This window comes from Acomys minous (assembly GCF_964271855.1).
Source record: "Acomys minous genome assembly, chromosome: 1".
In the NCBI taxonomy this organism is placed as follows: domain Eukaryota; kingdom Metazoa; phylum Chordata; class Mammalia; order Rodentia; family Muridae; genus Acomys; species Acomys minous.
The window spans coordinates 96,593,387-96,614,423 of record NC_140483.1 but is presented as its reverse complement, the minus strand read 5'-3'; the positions used below and the strand labels follow the sequence as shown (position 1 = coordinate 96,614,423).

Genomic DNA, 21,037 nt, shown 5'->3' with positions numbered 1-21,037 from the left:
CCTTTCTTCATTTCCTCTTCTGAAAAAAAAAACTGGGGTAACCCTCCTCAGCCATTAGTGGGCATTACAGTTCATGGACGTAAATGCCAGTAAGGACCACGTGGCGTGTAGTAGGAAACTCAGTAAAGTGGCATCGTCTCCGTGGCTGTCAGCATGGCAGCATTTTCATCCCATCCCATCCCACGTGACCTCCAGGGAGGTGTGGGAGCAGGCAGCAAGTATCTGTGAAAACGACACTCTGCAAGGGTCTACATTCCACGCAGAGACAGAGTATTGCCAGGGTGGGAAGTGAAACTGAGGGGCTCTGTCAGTGGGATGTTGGAGCTCAAGACACATCAGGGCAATATACGACCTTAGTAGATAAAAAATATGGCGCCCTCGTGTATGTCTGGCCTATTTTGAGCTAGTCTGAGAAGCTTCAGGCACTTGGGTAGCTTTGAAAAGATGTTCTTAAGTCAAAGAAATGCGTATACATTGCCATGTGTGTATACATGCCTATGTACCTTCATGTGTACACAGACATGCGGAAACCAGACGTGAGCATCGGCTGTCTTCCTCCATTGTTCACCTTGCTTTTTTTTTTCTTTTCTTTTTTCTTTTTTCTTTTTTTAATGACAGGACCTCTCACTGAACCTGAAGCTTGTCAAATGGCTGTCCTGCCTGCCCCAGTGAGTTCCAGTGATCCAGTCTCCCTGTCAGCTGTAGGGTTGCAGACACTTGCAGTCAGCTTTTGTGTGAGGGCTAGGGATCTGAAGCCCTCAGCTGGGAGATCAGCATTCCTGAAGAGGGGCTTGTGTGTAAATAAATCCATTTGGAGTTACTGTATATACCCAAGCTATAAAGCTCAGGGCTCAGCTGGCCTCAAAACAGAGTACTCGGGACATTCACATGAGCCTGTAGTTGGCCAAATCATCTAATGCCGGCCCGAGCCATAACAAAGCATGAGGTATCACAGGTAACTTATTAAATATGAACGTGAAGATCAGTTGCTGTGAGGTAGGCTTGCTTTCACTAGGGATGTATAGTTTATCCCTGACTTTCTCTGTGTAGTGACAACGTCAGCCGGTGTGTTGTCCACGTCTGCAATCTCACAGCACTGGGTAGCCGAAGACAGATGACCAGGAGCTCAGGAGCTCAAGGTCCCTTTCGGCTACATAGGAAGTTTGAGGTTAGCCCGGCCTTTGTGAGACTCTGTTTAACTATGCAGCTCCAAAACCTTTCTTCACCATACGATTCCCCTCTGTCTCATAAAATGTGACCCCCTTCGTCTTCCTGGATCTCCCGAGACTCTTAGGTTATGTAGTTTGGGATGTCATCTGTCAGTTCCGGTCACCTGACAATCCGTGGAGCCTTATATTTTGTGGGACTTCTGTGCATATCAAAGTGATAAAATATAAAATATATGTATAGTCAGTGTATTTGAGGCAATTTACTAATTGACACTCCGGCCAAACAACCTCGAAGGATAGAGGAAAGTAATAGTTTTGATCCCTTTATGGAGAAATAGAAACTAGTTAAGATTCTACGGTGGCAACGAAAGTCACCTAAGCTGAGACTTGCTAGTTTGGTGGAGAAAACGAATTTCCAGAGCCATCCTAACCTCACCCAGCTGCTGCTGCTAAGACTGTATAGCGCAACTCAGGCAGATAACCGAAAAGGAGGCCACGCACCTCCCACAGCTACTGCCAGCTGTGACTAGCTTGGCCTGTTGAGGAGGCGGGAGGGTGGGGTCAGCAGGTTCTTTCATGAGGGAGTAGGATGTAGGTTTGTCAAGGTTAAAGTGATTGCAATTTATCAATTAACTCGTTAATCAGTCAATTAATTCCCCTAGCGCCAGAAGATGGCTAATTAGTTCCTCCCTAGTACTTAGCAAAAGCAAGGGTGGTGGCAAGGCTGTGGGACCACCGCGCGCAGGCCCGGTCCAGGCTGTCCCTGAGGGGTTCCTGGGAGCGAGGGATTGTGCCAGAGCTGTCACGGGGGAGGCAGAGGGCGCGCCAGGCGAGTCGCAGCACGCAGGAGCTGCGGGAGACGTGCGGCCTCCTAGTCCGATGCAGCAAGGGTGGCACCTACAGACCCCCAGCGCAGCCCGGGGGCGCACGGGGCCGGGCGTGGTGAGGGGCGGGGCCCGGGTGAGGCTCGCCTCCTATTGGCTGTCCCGCACCTCCCCACACCGTGGCGATATAAGCCGCGTTGGCGCCGGGAGCCGCATAGCGCCCCCGCCATCGTGTCTCCTTGCTCCGTTAGTGCCTGCCCGCCGCCCGCCTGCCCTCCCGCCATGGCCAGCGTTAAGGAACTCGAGGGGAAGTGGCGCCTGACGGAAAGCCAAGGCTTTGAGGAATACATGAAGGAGTTAGGTAAGAATGTACTGCCGAAACCCTGGGCCCCCATCCGCGTGCTGGCATCCCTTGTGGGGGTGTGTTGGTTCCCTTCCACCACGCGGCCCGGGGTGCTGCGCGGAGCACCATGCGGCCGTTAGGATGGAGTGGGCGCCTTCGCCGCCGGCTCCGAACTTGGTGGGCCGCCCCATCCCTCTCGTTCTCTGCTTCTTGCTCACGAGGCAGCCCCTCGTGGCTCCCGGTCCTGCAGGGGCGCTTGCCAGCCGTGCTGCTGTAGACCTCCTACACCCCCCCCCCCTTCTCCCAGTTTTCCCTTACTGTTATTCCCACTCATCTTCTTAGCCTCACCTGGTGCCACACCGTCCTGCCCCACCACCCACCGCCATCGTGGCAGCACTCACTCCCCTTTCCCACCTTGCCACATCTTTTGTTCCTCTATGGCGCGAGCCCCTTCCCGCGTCTCCGTAGGGACACCGTGTGGTAGGGCGTGGTTTTTGCCGAAGCGCTTTAGAGGCGGTGGATGAGGATGCTGCTTAGATCTCGTTCTCCGCAGCATCTCTCAGGTCCTCTTCTCCGTGCTGCCTAGGCGTGGCGCCCGCGCCGCTGTTCCAGACACAGCAGTGGGCAGCTGGTGGCCTATGGGCGAAGCGCGGAGACGTCCCTTGTGAGTGGTTATAGCCCTTCGAACGTTTCTGTTCTGTCCCTTGAGACTGGAGGGTGAGGAGTGAGGAGATGTGGGCTCAGCTGGAAAACCATAATCAGAAACTGCTGGTCTGTGCTTGCTTAACTGCTGCTACAAGATGGGTGTGACCTCGCAGCAGGCACTTGCTGCTTAAAGCCTAACTAGAGAGTGAGCAAGGTTCAAATTCACTCTCACTGGAAATAGTGCTTCGTTTTCCGCTGCCACTTTTGCTTACTGTTAAGATTGGAATATGTTGGCAGACAGCAAAATGCACCTTCGCTAGGGTGGGATGGAGTTGGCTAAACTGCGATTCTCTCTGGAAAAATACTGCTGGGATTAGGAGGCAGCTTTAGGGGCCGCAGTCCCCAGTATCTCAATGACCCTGGGCATTAACAGCCATCTTTCATTTTCTTAAATATGGGGTTAAATCTGGCCCCTACAAATCATGCTTGTATGTATAGTATTGTCAGAATGTCAACGCATTAAAGGTTCTGTCTCTTTCCTTTTACACGGGAAGACTCAATCAGGAGAGTCTGAAAAGTGCCTTTGGTTGGCCTCACCCCAGACACTGGTGGGGAAAGGTGGAGGGTGGGGCAGGGGAGCGGCCAGCAGAGAGCACTGTTTGAAAGCAGCTAGGTGCTTATGCTTGAGTAGCTAGATCTCTGAATTCTAGAGTTAGAAAGGTTATCAGGCCTGACCCATAGAACCTGGGCAAAGTAGGAGGCAGCACTGCAGAAGGCTCCACAGGGACGTCATGGTAAGTTATACTGCTTGAGTCAGAGTCTCCTTTCTTGTGAAAATATCCCAGGTTCCTTATGAATGTTGACACCAAAGGACAAGAACATAGGTTATAAACTAATGCACAACTCAGTAATGTGGAATTTCATACCTCTGTAACTATTGTAAATAAACTACACGAGCTAAAACTCCCCCAAATACTCAGATAGCGCAATGTTTTCAGATAGCCTAGTCAGGTCCCTAATACACAGCTCCACCATGGAAAATGGAAAACCTACATTGTTACACAGCTTTGAAGTGTTTGCTTTTTCCCAGGGTGGATTCCCACAGCCTCCCCGCCTCCCCGCAACACACATTTAATATCACAGCTGTGCCACTCACCTAAAATACTGTGCTGTTTGAATCCCTCTTTTTGGTCTGTGTAGTCTGTTAACTGATTGTCGGGGGCCTGCTGTGTCATGCTGCCTGGAGAACACAGTGGCTGGCATAGTCCGATGTATAGAATGACTGAACTAGGACATCAGCTTGTAACTTTATAAATACTTTATTTCACCACGTGCCAACTGATTTTAATTTACATTTTTGTTTGGGGAGCAAGGTCTCTATTGCAACTTAGGCTGACCTTGAATTCTTGATCCCCCTACCATCACCTCCTGAATGCTGCAGTTACATGTTTGTGTCACCATGTCTGGGCCTATGTCATCTACTTTAGTTAAAGGCTAAGGAGTAAAAGTCTTACCTGTGGAGACCTGGTGGCACTCAGAGTAAGGATAGCAGGTTACCAAAATGAGACTTGATACCCTATGAGCATATACAGGGGGAGGAAATCCCCCTCAGGAACAGTCATAGGGGAGGGGAGTAAGGGCAAAATGGGAGGGAAGAATGGGAGGATACAAGGGATGGGATAACCATTGAGATGTAACAAGAATAAATTAATAAAAAATTAAAAAAAGTCTTACCTGACTCTGAGGGCAAATAGCTCAGTGGTGAAGAGCCGCGATTTAGAGTCATGTTGTAAGCACTGTTTATCTCCCGCTTGCTCAGCTCTCGTCACAGTGGACCCCTGCCCCCAAGCTCAGGGTCACCATGAGACTTACACGCGTTATGCGTGCAACATGCTAGATGTGTGCATGGCCGTGAATGAGTGAGAATAGACTTTGCAGGTGCAGCGATTGTGTCAGTTACAGCTGATCTTTATGTCACTTCCGGTTCTGCAGGAGTAGGGCTGGCTCTCAGGAAGATGGGCGCCATGGCCAAGCCAGACTGCATCATTACCTGTGACGGCAACAACATCACCGTCAAAACCGAGAGCACCTTGAAGACGACACAGTTTTCCTGTGCCCTGGGGGAGAAGTTTGAGGAAACTACAGCAGATGGCAGAAAAACGGAGGTCAGCCACAACACACTGAGATGACAGAGGTTTCTAGGACTACAGACGAGGCTGCATCAGTAACAGCTTTACTTATTGGCAAGAACGTAGTGTGAAAATTACTTCATGAAGTTGAACTTTGATAAATTAGTACAAGTCCCAGGACTGTAAAATAAAGACATCTTACGAACTTCTAGATTGAAGAGCACATAGTTAGATTGTGCATACGATCAGTAAGGTAGATGAAGTGAAAGAGGAAAGCTGTTAGGGTGGGCATGGGTGAGGGGAAGGCTGTAAAGTGCCGTTTGTTTGTTTGTTTGCTTTGTTTTGCTTTTATTTATTTTTATTTTTATTTATTGTCTTTATTTTTGTTTTTGTTTTTGTTTTTTTCAGACGGTCTGCACCTTCAGTGACGGTGCCCTGGTTCAGCACCAGAAGTGGGACGGCAAGGAGAGCACAATCACCAGAAAAGTGAAGGACGGGAAGCTGCTGGTGGTGAGTGCCGCACGGCTTGAATCACGCTGGCGTTTGGACTTGTAGGCACAGCCGCCACAACTGTCCTTTGGCGCTGCTGTTTAACGAAAGCAGCAGATTTAGGAAGAAAATATTCAAAATAGCAAGATAAAAATGAGTGTGCTCGTTACTGAGGCAGGCCTTGTGGGACAGGGAATTGATGTGATTCCCAGATGTAGCCGGTGGCGTGACAGGCTACCAAGCAGCCTTCTTGGTACATATATTTCTTTTCCATTTATCTAAACTAAGGGATATCTACCCAAACCATGAGTAACTTAGAGATCATATTCAGTGCTCTAGGCTTCAGGATAGCAAATAAACATATAAACAAAGCAGTGGGCCCCAGCTCTTCTCAAGGCCAGAAATCCTAAAATGGCTTTTCTCCATCTTTGGCAAGGTCTGTTACAAGACTTTACAGGATTCTGGCCGTAACCGTGTTATTACTTCCTGTGCTCTGGAATGTTCCATAAGGCTGACTGTAACTTTCTCCTTTTAGGAATGTGTCATGAACAATGTCACCTGTACTCGGGTCTATGAAAAAGTGGCATAAGGATTCCCTCATCCCCCTGGACAGGAGTGAGCTGCGAGAGTGAGCATGCTCAGTTCAATGAGCAGGTCATAAGTAGCTGCGCTGCTTCTTTTCTTTGGTTTTTATTTTTCATGATTGTGTTCAATTATCTTTATCACAAACACGTTACCTGAGACCCAAGTCACAGTTTTTATTTGCCTAGATCCTTCCTTTGTTAGTAAATAAATGTGAGTGTGCTAATACATAATGTGTGTGTGTTCTTCACGGTACTGGAAATCAGTGGTACATTGCAACAATTAGGAATTGAAAAGCTCCCGGGGTCCCCATTGCTGATATAGCCTAGCAGTTTGTAGGCTTGGCCAGTTACTATTGCAGTGAATACATGCTCAATCATTTTAATTTTGCCCTATATTGTCTTAACTTTATGTCAACTCAAGAATCTGAGACTATTCTTACTGAAAGATAGCTACATGAGGTTTGTAATATAAAGGAAGGTCCATGCTCATAAATAGCACGACTATAAAAATCATAAACTTAGTGTACTGAGGACCTGTCATGTATTGAGAACTGCTCTGGGTTGAGAAAATCTGAACACTGGACAGGGACACTCCCAGCTTTTGAATGTGATCAAAACATACAGACACCCTACAGTCCTCAGGTCTCTTTGTGTGCATACATGATGTCCTGTTTAAAGAGTTGAGTTTTACTGGCGCTTTCTCAGAAAACTGGGAATAGGGCTACCTCTTAACACCCAGCTATTCCACTCCTTGGAATAGACCCAAAAAATGCTTCACCACACAACAAGGACATATGCTCAACCATGTTCATAGCGGCCTTATTCATAGTAACCAGAACCTGGAAACAACCTAAATGTCCCTCAGTTGAAGAATGGATAAAGAAACTGTGGTACATTTACACTATGGAATACTACTCAGCTATTAAAAACAAGGAAACCACGAATTTTGCAGGCAAATGGATGGAACTAGAAATGATCATCCTGAGTGAGATAACGCAGACACAGAAAGACTCACATGGTATATACTCACTTATAATTGGACACTAGCCCAAAAGGGATGTCCCATGAAAGTCTTCACTTACCAGGAGATTGGGATAGATGGGGGACTTCCTATTGAGACTTTAGGTGAGAAAAGCATGGGAGAATGGGGAAATAGAAGGATCCAGAGGGTCCTAGAAACCTACAAGAAGAACATTATGACAGACAGATCTGGGCCCAGGGGTTCTGCTCAAACTACTGCACCAACCAAGGACAATACATGCAGTAAACCCCTACCCAGATCTAGCCAATGAACAGGACATTCTCCACAGTTGTGTGGAGAGCAGGGACTGACTCTGACATGAACTCTGGTGCCCCATATTTGACCACTTCCCCTTGGTGGGGAGGCCTGGGAAGAATAGGAAGGCTACCAAGATGAGACTTGATAGGCTGTGACCATATGGTGGGGGAGGAGGTCCCCTTCTGTCACAGACCTAAGGGAGGGGAATAGGGTGAAAGAGGGAAGGAGGGAGGGAGGAATGGGAGGAGACAAGTAAAGGGATAACAATTGAGATGTAACCTGAATAAATTAATTTTAAAAAGTTGAGTTTTAACAAGGCCCTCTTGCATTTCTCAGTCTCAAATACAAAATACCCACAATCCACATTTGAGAAATAGGTTATAGGTTAAAAAAAAAAAAATCTTTGTGTACACATTCCCTAGACCAACATCAGAGGGGCTGCCACTGATATCTGCATTCTGCAAATAAGGGAATGGATGTTTGCCTAGCTAACTTACCCAAGGACACAGGATGCAGAGCTCAGTTGCAAAACTCACTTTGCCATGTCCACTTGATGTATTTAGACATTCTCAGCCTGTCCTCTTCCTGGATTGTACAGCGACCTTGAGTCTAAAGTCCCTCAGTAAACTCATTTTTCTGTGACCACCTTCCACAAGCTGGCTTCTCGGAGATTACCTAAGGCAAGTCAGTCCTGTAACCCCAGTGCTTGAGCAGCTGGATGGTGAGTTTCAGGTTAGCCTGGGCTACATAACAGGACCCTGTCTCGAAAAGAGAATTACTTGAAGCAAGTTGGCAGTGAAAAGTTATGTCTGGGTCACCCTAGCCCCATGCTGGCAAGTGTGTACCCGTGAGGCACAGGTGTTTACTGGGCACCAGAAGTGTGGTGAGTCAGGAGCTGTACATACTGGGATTTCATTGACATGAAAAGTAGACTATCAGTGCTTTTTCCTGGGAGTGGGTGAGAGAAGAAGTCACCAGGGAACTTGCAATCTTCTGAATACTAGGATTACAGTGTGCCACCACACCCAGCTCACCTGCATTGGTTTTTGATTGGCTAATGCTTTGTACAATGTATCTTTTTTAGGGGGGCCTCCATGCCTGCATTCCCCACCCCATTTTCTATTTTCTCCTGACTGGACATTTGACATTCTCCCTGACCCAAATGCTGGACTAAGCCCTTGAAGCATCTGTGATTCTCAAAAGCAGCTCAACTGAGGCGTGGGGGCAGCTTTTCAGAGTTAGGGATGAGCAAATTGAGGTGCAGAGCCCAGGACGTGTCATCGAACTTTGTAAGCAAGTGCAAGGTGGAGAGTGGGTTCATCTCACACAGACTGCCACCAACCCCATGTTTTAGCACCCGTACTGATGTTCCCAACTGTAGTTTCACCCCAGACCCATGTTCTTATGTGGCAGAACAGTTGGCATTTAGGGTGAGGGGTTTTAGATTGTGGCAAGAGTCTCAGGACTCTTAGCTCAAGGCACAGCTACAGAATGCCAAAGGCACCTACCAATGTATCCCAAGCACTCTATAATGTTCTTAAATGTCCTCAAGGTTTTAGATACCAAGCTCAAGACCACAGGGAGAACAAGTGTACCCCAATGTTAGGACACCTCCAATCTGATTCTCCATCAGCTGGGAAACCAAGAAACAGACGCTCATTGATGGCTCTGCTTCCTTTTAAGTAACAGCGCTCACTGTACTAGGCTTAGTACTAGAACACGGGGGCTCTTAGGAGATGCGCTTCTACCCCAGGACCATTTGAATTCTTTGCTACCTTCAATGCTTCGTTGGCGGAAAGTGAATAAACGATGCCTCATTTCACACTAGTCTAGCATTTCAAGTAAGCGCTTGCAATCCTGCTCTTTTCTTTCCCTTCACAATCTTGTGACTTAGGGCAAATGACTTAACTCCTGTGGATGTTAGTTACATTCCGCACCAAAGGAGGAAACACTTCCTGGTGCATGGAGCATTCGTATACATTAACACACAGTGTGTATAAAGCTATTAGCACAGGGTCCAGAATCATGGTAGAGGCTTAAGGCCACTCCTATCCCACCCAGTGGAATTTTCTGTGATGGTGATGGCAGAAATCCTCTCTACCATCTTTTCTGGCCATGATGGCAGGCACTAGAGGCATACAGGTGGACACCACACACTTGAAACGTGAGTGCAATTAAACTGAGTGGTTTAATGTTAATTAATTGAGATGCAAATTTAAATGACTGCATGTAGCTAGTGATTCTGATTTGGACAGCACAGGATGCTAGCTTGATGTATTTCCAAAGTCAAATTTATCAGTTTTATTCCAGACCGATTTCTCTCATGGTATTCTCCATCCGAATCCATAGGAATACCACTTTTACAATTCCTAGGTAAAACACTTTGAAGTTATCTTTAAAACTGTCTTTAAAACTGCCTATCCAAGAACCTTATGTGTTTTGCCCTTAGACTGTAACTTATTTTTCAGCACTTCCACACACTCTACCATCGGTGGAGACCCTGCCTGCATCTCTCCCCTTCTCTGCCTGCTTGTGTCTTTATTCTCTCAGATACCATTTGAAAAACAGGTTACAATATAGATGTTCCCTGACTCTAACAGGCTTGTATCCCCCAAGTCCAGCACAAGTCATCAGTGAGAGCTGATTTGATGACCTGTGGAGATGATCCGGTGTGTAAGAGTGTTTGCTCTGAAGATATAAGGACCTGGGTTAGATGCCCCCAACACAGAGACAGACATTGGCTGAACACACCTGTAATCCCAGCACTGGCAAGAGGGACAGGTCCTGTGGCTCAGTGATAGAGTGTGTTAAGTGATAGAGGCATTAAGGTGGGGAATGGTAGAAGACACCTGATGTCTTGCTCTGGCCTTTGCATGGGCATTCATGGCCACGTACACCTATCAATCATTTTTGTGAACCATTCACACAGACGCACAGATACACACACACACATGCATACATGCACACACACACACACACACACAGAGGCATGCATGCACACACACACACCACTCTGAGGACTGGGGAGATTGCTCAGATTGCTTTGTTCATAAAAGCTCTTACAGTGCAAGTGTGAGTACCTGAGTTCAAATCCCCAGCAGCCATATAAACCCTGGGCATGCGTGCATGGGATTGATGTGCCCTGCTGTGGTGGTGGAGGTGGGCAGTAGATACGGAAGGATTACTGAGGGTTTCTAGCTACCAGCCTAGCCTCAGGCTCAGTGGAAGACCCTGCCCCCAAGGAAGTAAGGCAAAGAATGGTCAAGCAGGCTGTTCACTGTCTTGCTCCAGAATTTGCATGGGCCTACATACATGTAAACTACATACATATACCACACACATACATGTAAACTACATACATATACCACACACCTACATATAAACTACATACATACACTATACACACACAAATAAAAAAGCAAAGGGAAAAAATGCATAGAATACACCCGAGCTACCAGCTCCACAGAAAACAACGCAGGGCACTGCAGGGTCGGACCCCACAGAGAAGAGCACACTATGTATACAAATGTGAAATCTGGTTTCTTCTGCAGATGCATGATAATAATGTAACCATTACATCAAAAATCACAAAGTAAGGCCTCTCAAGGGACCACCCAACGCCACTCTGTATCGAAAATGCTCTGACTTCACGTTTCATTCAGGCGTTGAAGTTAACACCATTATAGCATCGTATCTGATTTGCTGTGTCAACTAACTTGCTAAAAGCTGCTCCTGGCTCCCCTCCTACCACTCACATCTCAGAGCCAGTTGCGATTGCTCTGGCCATTCTGGATACAACTATGTCTCTGATTCATGGCCGTTGTATCTCTCTCTGACTCTCGGTGGAGCCGCTTTCCCCAAGGAATCTTCCGCCCACGCTTCCTCGCTTCCTTTAGGCCTCCTCTCAGATGTCTGCTCTGGGGAGAGACTACAGGGCCCGGCTGCCACCAACACTCACTCTTCTTCTCAGCCCCTCTGACTACTCCATTTATCCCCAGCCCAGGTTAGTTTTGAGCGTGTCCTTGCTACAATCTATCTCCCCCCTGTGGAGAACAAGCCCCGCAGAGAAGGAGCTGTTTTTTTTTTAATTGAAAAATAAAATAATTCATATTACATCTCAATTGCTATCCCATCCCGTGCATCCTCCCATTCCTCCCTCCCTCCCGCTTTCACCCCATTCCCCTTCCCTATGACTGTGACTGAGGGGGACCTCCTCCCCTTGAGTATGATGCTAGGGTATCAAGTCTCTTCTTGGTAGTCTGCTATCCTTCCTCTGAGTGCCATCGGGCCTCCCCATCCAGGGGACGCGGCTAAATATGGGGCACCAGAGTTCTTGTGGAAGTCAGTCGAGAAGGGGCTGGTTTCACAGCAGGTCTTCCTCACACTTGATGAGCACAGAAGTCTGCACTGAGAAGGCACATGTGCTGCTGCCAAATAAACACACCCATTAATAAGCAAATTGTTTTTCATCTCTTACAAGCGCATCAACACATTATAGCGTTACTTATGGGCCTTGATGCTGCTGCTTTAATTCACTCTTTAAAGTCGGATTCTGTACCTTCATGTACATTTGATCAGGTCGTTTACCTACCCGGAAGGAGTGTCTGCTCAACTGAATGGAGCGCAGGCTCCTTGTGGAGCCCAGTGCGGCTTAGATACGGGTTATCACCAGGAAGGTGGCATGATCTGCTAAACCCTCACCTACCCAAAGAGAGATGTGTAAGAGATGATGCAACCGATGCAACATTTGGACTGTACCCTCCCCCCGCCCCCTGAACCTTGCTATAGAAAATGGATGATCCTGAACCTCCGATCTTCCTGCTTCCATCTCTCAAGTACGGGGATTATGAGATGTGTACCAGCCTGCACAGTGTGGCCTGGGCATGAACGCAGGCAGGGCTCTGTGCAAACTAGGCAAGTGCTGCACAGCAGAAGCACACCTGTAGCTCTTTTTTTTCTTTATTACTAACATTTTCAATTAATAGTAGAGTGCTTGTTGAGACGATGGGTGTCGTTATGATTTTTTCATACGTGCACACCGTTGCGCCTCTCTTACCCTCTCTTGCCTTCTTTCTTTCTTGTCCCCATTCATTCTCTTCCCTTTTGCTTTTATGTCTGTATTTAAATATAGACTACACACTGGAGAGAAAACATGCAATATTTGTCTTTCCTCTAACCTACCATTACCCTGTCTTGTTCTCTCTTCTTCCTTAACTTTGGTCACTCACATAGTCCCTCATTTATTTTACACACGCACACACACACACACACACACACACACACACACACACACACAATTCTCAGTGATAAATGATTTGGTGTGTTTGTTTTATTTTTGCTTTGTTTTGTCCTTTTTGTTGTTGTTTGTCTTTGTTGTTGTTGTTGTTGTTGTTGTTGTTGTTCTGAGACAGGGTTTCACTGTGTCGCCTTGGCTGTCCTTGAATGCTTTGTAGACCAGGCTGGCCTCGAACTCACGGAGATCCTCCTGCCTGTGTGTCCTGAGGTGCTGTGACCACAGCTCCTGGCTAATAACTGACTACCTCCATCTGGCTTAGCTCACAGGATGCCCTCCACTCCCACCTTCCCCCCTGCAGATTGGATTATGTCCTTGATAGTGAATATAAGTGCCAAGGAAGACTTAGACATGATGAATCATGGCGGCGAGACCTTCGTGGGTGACTGGAAACATTGCTGTACGTTAGACACACCGTGGCTTACATTTCATTTACTGCTAACATGCTGTCTTGAGTCTTAGTGCCACCAACTATTCTCAAACCCCCGGTGTTTGCCTTTGCACTGTGATGATAAAAAGGTTGAGAGCTATGTATTTATAGTAACACTGAGATGTTTAAAGCTGTCAGATCAACAATTCTTGCTGTTTTAAAATTGGCAAATGTCTATTGCATTGTCTGCTCATTTAGGAGAATAATCACCACTTTCTCCTGGTTCTTTTTCCCTTTTGTTTTCTCTCAGCTTTGTCCTCTTAGGTTGACTGCTGTTCAGAGGCTCTTGTGTGCTGTGGGTGAGAAGAGCTGAGGAAGCTGACAAACTGGTTTGGAGAGTGGAGTGACGTGGCCCTTACAAGGTTGTGAAAGGCAGAGTGGTATGACTCGCGACTGGTCACACCACTGCCACACCATTGTTGGAAAATAACTGGAGTCTTATGACAGCTGGTCTGTCAGGCTCTGTCACCAGATCACAAGGGAATGCTTTCTTACAACCCAGCCCCTTTCTTCCTCCCAGTCTCCTCCTACACTGCATGCTCTGAAAATTTCTGGAAAGAAGACACTGCCTTTGGAAATGATAATTTATTTTATTTTATTTTTTAATGTAACACAGGGAGCACATTAAAGGGCGGGCGGGGCGGGGGGGGGCTTCTTCCTTCTGAAGCTGACCCTAGAGTGAGGACATTGAACATAAACAGTCAACCAACCAGTCTTAGAGGGATGCTGACAGCTGGACCAACCAAACCAAGCCACGGGATACAGAGGGAGTCGGGGAGAAGCCACAGGATGGTGTGGTTGAGCCAACTCTGAGTGATGAAGAGGGGTAGCCAGGCAAATATCTGGGCCAGCGTATTCATAGTGAAGAGATAACCAGGTGTAGGAGCCGCGGTTAGGCACAGAGAGGCACGGATGATGAGCTTGGAATAAAGCAATGTAGGGCAAACTGCATGCTGCTTACAACTTGAGCAGAGGACAGAGAATACAGAACTTTTGTGGCAGCTCAGGAGAGATGCGAATGAATCTGAAGGTCACTGAAACCACCAAGGGTCTCCAGTGGGGAAGTGATGGGTGCCTACTCAAATAAAATAAATACACAAAATAAAATAAACCCTGCTTGACTTTCATTTGATGAATATGAGAAGATGATGTTTGGAATAAAGTCTTCCTAGAAACCTTTGACAGTAACTGGACAAAGCAGTTTTTAAACTCCCCTCAAAGTACTGGCAGTTTAATAAAAATTTGAGTCTTTACTTGGCTTAGGTCTGGAAACTGAAAGCAACAAGGTTGGCTGCTCAAGCTGGTTCTTCATGAACTGTCATTTGTGAAGGTGGACGTGGCTGAGAGACCGCACTGCATTTCCTGCAACACAGGAAGCAATTGGGTCTTTGATGTCAGACAGACAGACAGATAGACTCCATCCCCTATATACGACAGATCTCCCAGCAGGTGAAAATTTGCTAGTGAGTGCTGCCCTCACTAAGAGAGAACTAGAAAACACAACCACCTAGAAAGAGGGCGTTGGTTACATAAGCAAGCTGCATCTATATAGAAAAATTCCAGAAGGCAGGTCCATCTGTATATTAATACATGCATATATGTAGAAGAATATAGAGCAATGCTGAGGTTACTTATCTCGTGGGAATGGGGTGATGCTGAATTTCTTGCCTTTCTTATACAGCCATAAGAAAATGCAAATATTGTAATACAAATAGCTGGATTCATATTTTAATAATATCTTATACTAGGCAATACTGCAGAAAAGTACAAAGAATGAAATAAACACCCTTGGAAGTCTTGTGCCAATAGAATATTTATGTCAATAATTTATTCCAATGTTCAAAACAATTCTGTATACATTAATATTGAAAGTGACGCCAAATACTTCATATCTGGGATTATCATGTCATTTTTCTTGACATTATGTGTTTTCTTTTAAACTCAAGGGAGTGCGTGTAGATTCGAGTTGTGTTCTTCTCACTTAATACTTTTTAATTTATGCCCATGCTCCTTCCTTGGTTCCCTATTTATAGATGTTTAAGATTATGAAATTGATTCAGATTATTAGCTAGTTGGAAAAACATTGTCAAATACTGTTGCAATCAAATCATTGTAAGACATTTTAAAAATTGCTTTTCAGTTAGGACCCCTGCCCACCTCCAAAAAAAAAAAACCACTTACTCAGCTTAGCTTGCAACATGCACCAAGGGCGGCAGACAAAGTTGGCCTCACCAAATGTAGGTCATCTGGTTTCCCCCAGCAGACAGTTTAATTACCCTCACAGAGACCACATCTTTTTCCCTTTGCATTAAATATCTGAATCAGGGAACCATTTGTTCTTCAGTCAAGGCCAGTGAATAAGTTGAAGAGCTGATATTTGATTTGTAGTAGGCAGCCGCTCTCTTTGTTATTTATTGGTTTTTATGTACAGACTTGAATTTGTTTAGGCACAAAGCCAGTGCCTTCCTCGCTGTCTTCCGCATTCATGGCCCTGCCAGGTTGCGGATACCTGTGTGTGTAGGTCTCTGAAGACCTGCACTTGTTTCTTTGTTTGTTTTTCTTAACTTTCTGTTTCTTAGTTTCTTGGTTTTTTTTTAAAACTAGACTATTACTGAAAGAAAAATACAAGGAAGAAAATTTCCAGGGCTGGGTTTCAGAGCTTCAAACCAGTGGCAACGAAACTGACATTCACATAGAAGTTGGGGAAAGCTACACGGAAGAGCTAAGACTCCTTTTATGCCACACGGCTGGTTTGACCACAAGTCCAGTAAGTTACAAAGCCGAATACAGAAACGAAGCTTGCTGACTCAGCCTATCGTCCTAACCACGGAACGCAGTTCCTCCCTTAGCTACAGAGGGCAGAAGCACAGTGCCAGCACGCGCTGCCCTTTCTGGAGTGGGCAGCCCTTGTGGAACATGGCCAGCTCTGGAGGCTGCCCTGTGTAATGTGTCATTTTACCAGATGGGTGCCACACCTAGATACCTTCGAGAGATTATTGTGATAGAAATGAGATCATCTCAAAACTTCATATTATGTGGAAATAGCTGCAAGTGCAAAAAAAAAAAGGTTCTTATGGGAAATTGAATGCTTTAAAAACTGGCCTTACTTATTTTCTTTCAGCCATATCTAAGAAGGAGCCTATAGAAACTGAAGAGACTTTTTATTAACCCAGTAACTATAGTTAAGTAGCGTAGCTCTGCACACCTAGGTACCTTCCTAGTCTAGTCGACCAGTCCTGCTAGTCCTAATCATATACAGCCTTAGCAGGTCTGATGTTCATCCTCAAACCCTTTCCCCATTTTTTTCTACTGAAATTAATTGCGCATAACAATGGGTTTTGTTGTGATATTTTCCTGTGTGTTTATTGGGATTATATCTACCTCCCATTGCCCTTTCTTAATTCACCCCTGCTCATTCTGGCTCCATTTTACTTTTATGCCTCTCTCTCTCTCTCTCTCTCTCTCTCTCTCTCTCTCTCTCTCTCTCTCTCTCTCTCTCTTTTTGTTTTTTTCTACAGAACCAGAACCAGATTCCACATATGACAGAAGATATGCAGTATTTATCTTTCCGTGTTTAACTTATTTCACCCAACACCATGGTCTTCAGTTTCATCCTGTGTGTGTGTGTGTGTGTGTGAACAACATGGTTTTTTTCTCCTTTACAGCGATATAATACTCACTGTGTATATAAACTTCTTTTACTCATATGTGCTGATTCCACAACTGTGAGGAGCGCTGCAAGGAGCATGGGCATGCAGTGTCTCTGCAGGCTGCTGACTCAGATTCTTCCACGGATATATCCAGTCCCTTGGCAGTACTATTTTTGGCTTCAGAGGAACTTCCATACTGGGTTCCATACTGTCTAGCCTAATTCACATTCCTCAGAAAGGGTATAAAGATTGCCTCTTCCTGTCCTCACCAGCATTAGTTGTTGTTTTCACGATGACCCCTGGTCTAGTGGAGATGAAATGAGATCTCATTGTACTTCTGATTCTTATCTCCCTGGTCGCCGAGGCTCTTGTCTCTTCTCTCTGTTGATTGTTTCCTTTGCTAGACAGAAATGTTTAATTTAACACAGTTTCATTGCTAAATGACTGATATAAATTCATGAGCTACCGGTGCCTTTCTCAGAAAGTCATTGCCGTCTGGGCTAATGGAACAGGTCTGTGACCACAACATTCAGAAAACTGACGCAGAGTGTTCACAATTTCAGGACTTACCTAGGACACACAGTGAGACTCTGTCTCAAAACAGAGGGTTGGAGAGATGGCTCAGAGGTTAAGAGCATATACTGGCCTTGCAGAGGAGCCAAGTTTAATTGCCACCATCAACGCTGGCAGCTCACAACTGCCAGTATGGAAATCTAGTTCCATGAGGGTCCAAGGCTCCCAGCCTTTGGGTGCCTGCGTTCAGTACACGTACTTCACACAGACAACAGGGCACTCCTGCCTCATCTGGGTGTAGAGGTGAAATCTCTGCGCCCAACTCCTACATGAAGAGCTATAAGCAATGATTAGCTACTGAGAAAGAGGAGGAATTAGTCTGTTCCAGAGATGAGTCCTCTAATTAATTATATACCACTAATCTGTCAGCCCTGAAATGTATACAAACAAGCTACACTAAGCAGGCCCAGCAAGTTTTTCCGTGTGTGTGTGTGTGTGTGTGTGTGTGTGTGTGTGTGTGTATTATAATTTTAAAAAAAGAGGGCATGAATTTGAAAGAAGGAGTACATAGCAAGAATGGAAGGAAAAATTATCCAATTTTACCTTAATTAAATTTAATAAAAATAATATAAGTCTTAGAAAAATGCAAAAATAAATAAAAATTTAAAACTTAAAGGACAGCCATTGCTTATTTCTTTATGTCACAGCTTTCCTCTAGGGTCTTTGGAGTTTCAATTCTCACATTAAGCATTTTGATTGGTTTTGAACAGCCATTTTGATGTCTGATTTCATTCTTTAGAATGTGGGTATCCTGTTTTCCTAGCACTATTTGTTGTCTTTTCTCCGACATATGCTTTTGGCTCCTCTGTTGAGATTCATTTGTTCTGCCTGTGTGGGCTTATTTCTGGGTCCTCTGTTCTACTGCATTGATCCACTCATGAGTATGTGTTTTCTTGTCAGTGCGATGCTATTTTTGTTACTATGGCTGTACAATTTGATTGAGGTCAGGTTTCACGTGATGCTGCCAGCCTTTCTGTTTGGGATTACATTGGCCAGTCAGAGTCTATTGTGTTCCCATATGAATTTTAGGGGTTTTTTTTTTCTGTCTCTGTGGAGGTTGCCATTGGAATTTTGATGAGAACTGCATTGAACTTGTAGATTGCTTTAGTAATATGTCCACTTTCACAGCATCGATTTTTCGAATCCATGGTCAGAAGAACAGTTTTTCATCTTCTGGTGTCTGCATTAGTTTTTTCCTTTGATGTTTTGTAATTTTGGCATAGACTTTTCATCTTTTCATTCAGCTTTGTGTCTGTGTATCTTTTGAGATTTGCATTAGTTCCTTTTGTGTCGCTGTGACCAAGTATACTTGACAGGATGACTTAAGATATTTTTTTCATGGTTTCAGAAGTCCATCCAGTTGCTTGAGCCAATGCATCATGGGACACAGTATCATGGAGGGTGCTTGCTGCAGAATAGGTTTATTTGTTTATTTTCTGCCTCACTACAAATATAAAGGAGAGGGAGGTGGAGGGGGAGGAGGAAGAGAGAGGAGGAAAACAGCAAGATGGAAGGTCCACCCCTAGTAGCCTTCTTCCTCCAGGTAAGTCTGAGCCTCTTAAATTTTTTAGACTTCCCAAAGCAGCCCCAGTAGCTGAGGACAAAAATCTCAACGCAGGAGCCTTTCAGAGGTTACACTTTAAATCCAAATCACAATATTCTGCTTCAAACATCCCCCAACCCAAGCTATTAAAAATATTTTATTGCTTGAGAATTTCAGACATTCATGTAATGTGATTTGGTAAAATCCACATTCCCTTCCTTTCCCTCGAATTGTTCCCTCCCCCATCACTTTTTCTTTCCAGTTTCACGTGCTTGCTCCCTCTCCCCCTTTAAAAATCCATAGTCTATTTAATGCTGTGCGTGTAAGCATGAGTGCAAGACCACCTACAAGAGCCCAGATAGCCTTCCAGGGGCCACATCTGTGAAGAAAGCGTACTCCTGCACTCCAGCAGCAACCGTTGCCAACACTGTCCCACCTGTTGGTGGGAGGTCACATGCCCCTCCTCTGCCCACCGCTGGCTTGGTCTTGTGCAGGTTGCGCATGCGGTCCCAGCCGCTCTGAACTCATACGTGCAACAGCCCTGCCGTATTCAGCAAATAATGCTTTACCGCAGATGTCTGCGACTTCCGTCCCTTACAGTCTTTCTATCCGTCGCTTCTGCAGAGGTCCTTGAGCTCTGGGGTGAAGGGTTCTGTGACACAGACGTTCCCCTTTGAGCTGAGCATTCCACCATCTTATTCTCCACACGTTGACTAACTTTGGGTCTCTGTATTAATCATCACGGACTGAAAAAAGGTTTCTCACTGATGGGGGTTCAGAAATGCACTAACTGGTTGGCACAAAGATTAGGACTTCAGGAGCAGTCTGATACTGCGCTCATTTAGTTAGCAGTGACAGGATGAGTTCCGTCTTGTGGATCAGGCTTTAAAGCCAATGAAAAAGAGTTTGGCTGCTCCCATAACCTTTGTGACATTATTGCACCAGTGGAAATATCTTACCATGCCAGTCATTATTGTAATTCACAGGGTTCACAGCTGGGTAGGACTGTTGTTTACTTTGTCATCCAGCAACAATGATAGAATAGAGGGGAGGTATTTTATCACCTGAGCAGTGTATGGTACGGGTAATATCTCCTGGAGTGAGCCTTAATTCAAATCAGAAACCGGGTGCTTACTCCAATAAGCTCTGTGCCACCATTATCCTAGCATGTCTTGCAAATAAGACACCATTGTAGAATCAAAATTTTGTAGATGGCTTGGTGTTTACGCTTCTCTTTTGGTGGCCTGTAGAGCATCAAAGGCCCTAGAACACAGAGGTGAAGGCTCGATGTAGGCACCAACTCGACTTTTCCATGTTCAGCGAGTTGTATGGGTGCTGTCTTCAGCAATGGGGCCTTTCCATCAGCGTGTGGGAAGGAACCTATAGCCTTGCCAATAGCCTGGGTTATTTGGGGGTCTCTGTTGGGCCTCTTTGGCCAACAACTTAATTCTGAGATTGGAAGCATTATTTGTTGACAAGAGATGCCCAGTTTCTCCTATTATTGGGCAATTCTATTTAGATCCCTTTCATTCATGTGTGTGTGTGTGTGTGTGTGTGTGTGTGTGTGTGTGTGTGTGTGTGTTGTATTTTAGGAAACTTCTACTGTACTAGGTTTCTAAACTACCCTCAAATGAATCTTAATTTTAGCTGTCTCTCCCTGCATTCTCTCCCCTATCTCCATCCCCCCACTTGATTCCCCTGTTCCAGCCATCCCCATCTATCCATAACTTTGCTATTTCCCTTTTTAAATGAGATGTATTCATCATCCCTAGTCCATTACTCCATACCTATCCTCTGTGGTTCTACCAATTGTAGCTTGGTTATTACTGATTTAACAGCTAATATCCACATACAAATAAATACATACCATTTTTGTCCTTCTGGGTCTGGGGTAACTCACTCAGGATGATCTCTTTCTAGTTGCATCTATTTATTTGTAAATTTCATGTTTTAATGGCTGAGTAATATTCCATTGTATAAATATTTCAACTTTTTTCTCCATCTATTCTTCTGTTAAGGGACATCTAGGTTGTTTTCAATTTCTGGCTATTATGAATAGAGCAGCAATGAACATGGTTGAGCGCGT

The 21,037-nt window shown here is 45.3% G+C and overlaps 1 protein-coding gene across 1 annotated transcript; it reads left to right on the top strand.

Annotated features, from left to right (window-relative positions):
- The first annotated feature begins 2,193 nt into the window (after window positions 1-2,193).
- On the top strand, window positions 2,194-6,414 carry FABP5 (fatty acid binding protein 5). The gene is made up of 4 exons (XM_084780046.1): window positions 2,194-2,354; window positions 4,974-5,146; window positions 5,519-5,620; window positions 6,135-6,414. Exons 1-4 carry the CDS (start codon window positions 2,276-2,278, stop codon window positions 6,186-6,188), a joined length of 408 nt encoding a protein of 135 aa, XP_084636172.1. The 5' UTR covers window positions 2,194-2,275; the 3' UTR covers window positions 6,189-6,414.
- Window positions 6,415-21,037: the final 14,623 nt, after the last annotated feature.

Coding starts and splice junctions, on each gene's coding strand:
- FABP5 (XM_084780046.1), top strand. CDS start 2,276: ATGGCCAGCGTTAAGGAACTCGAGGGGAAGTGGCGCCTGACGGAAAGC. Junction 2,355..4,973: donor GGAATACATGAAGGAGTTAG/GTAAGAATGTAC, acceptor CCGGTTCTGCAG/GAGTAGGGCTGGCTCTCAGG. Junction 5,147..5,518: donor CAGATGGCAGAAAAACGGAG/GTCAGCCACAAC, acceptor TGTTTTTTTCAG/ACGGTCTGCACCTTCAGTGA.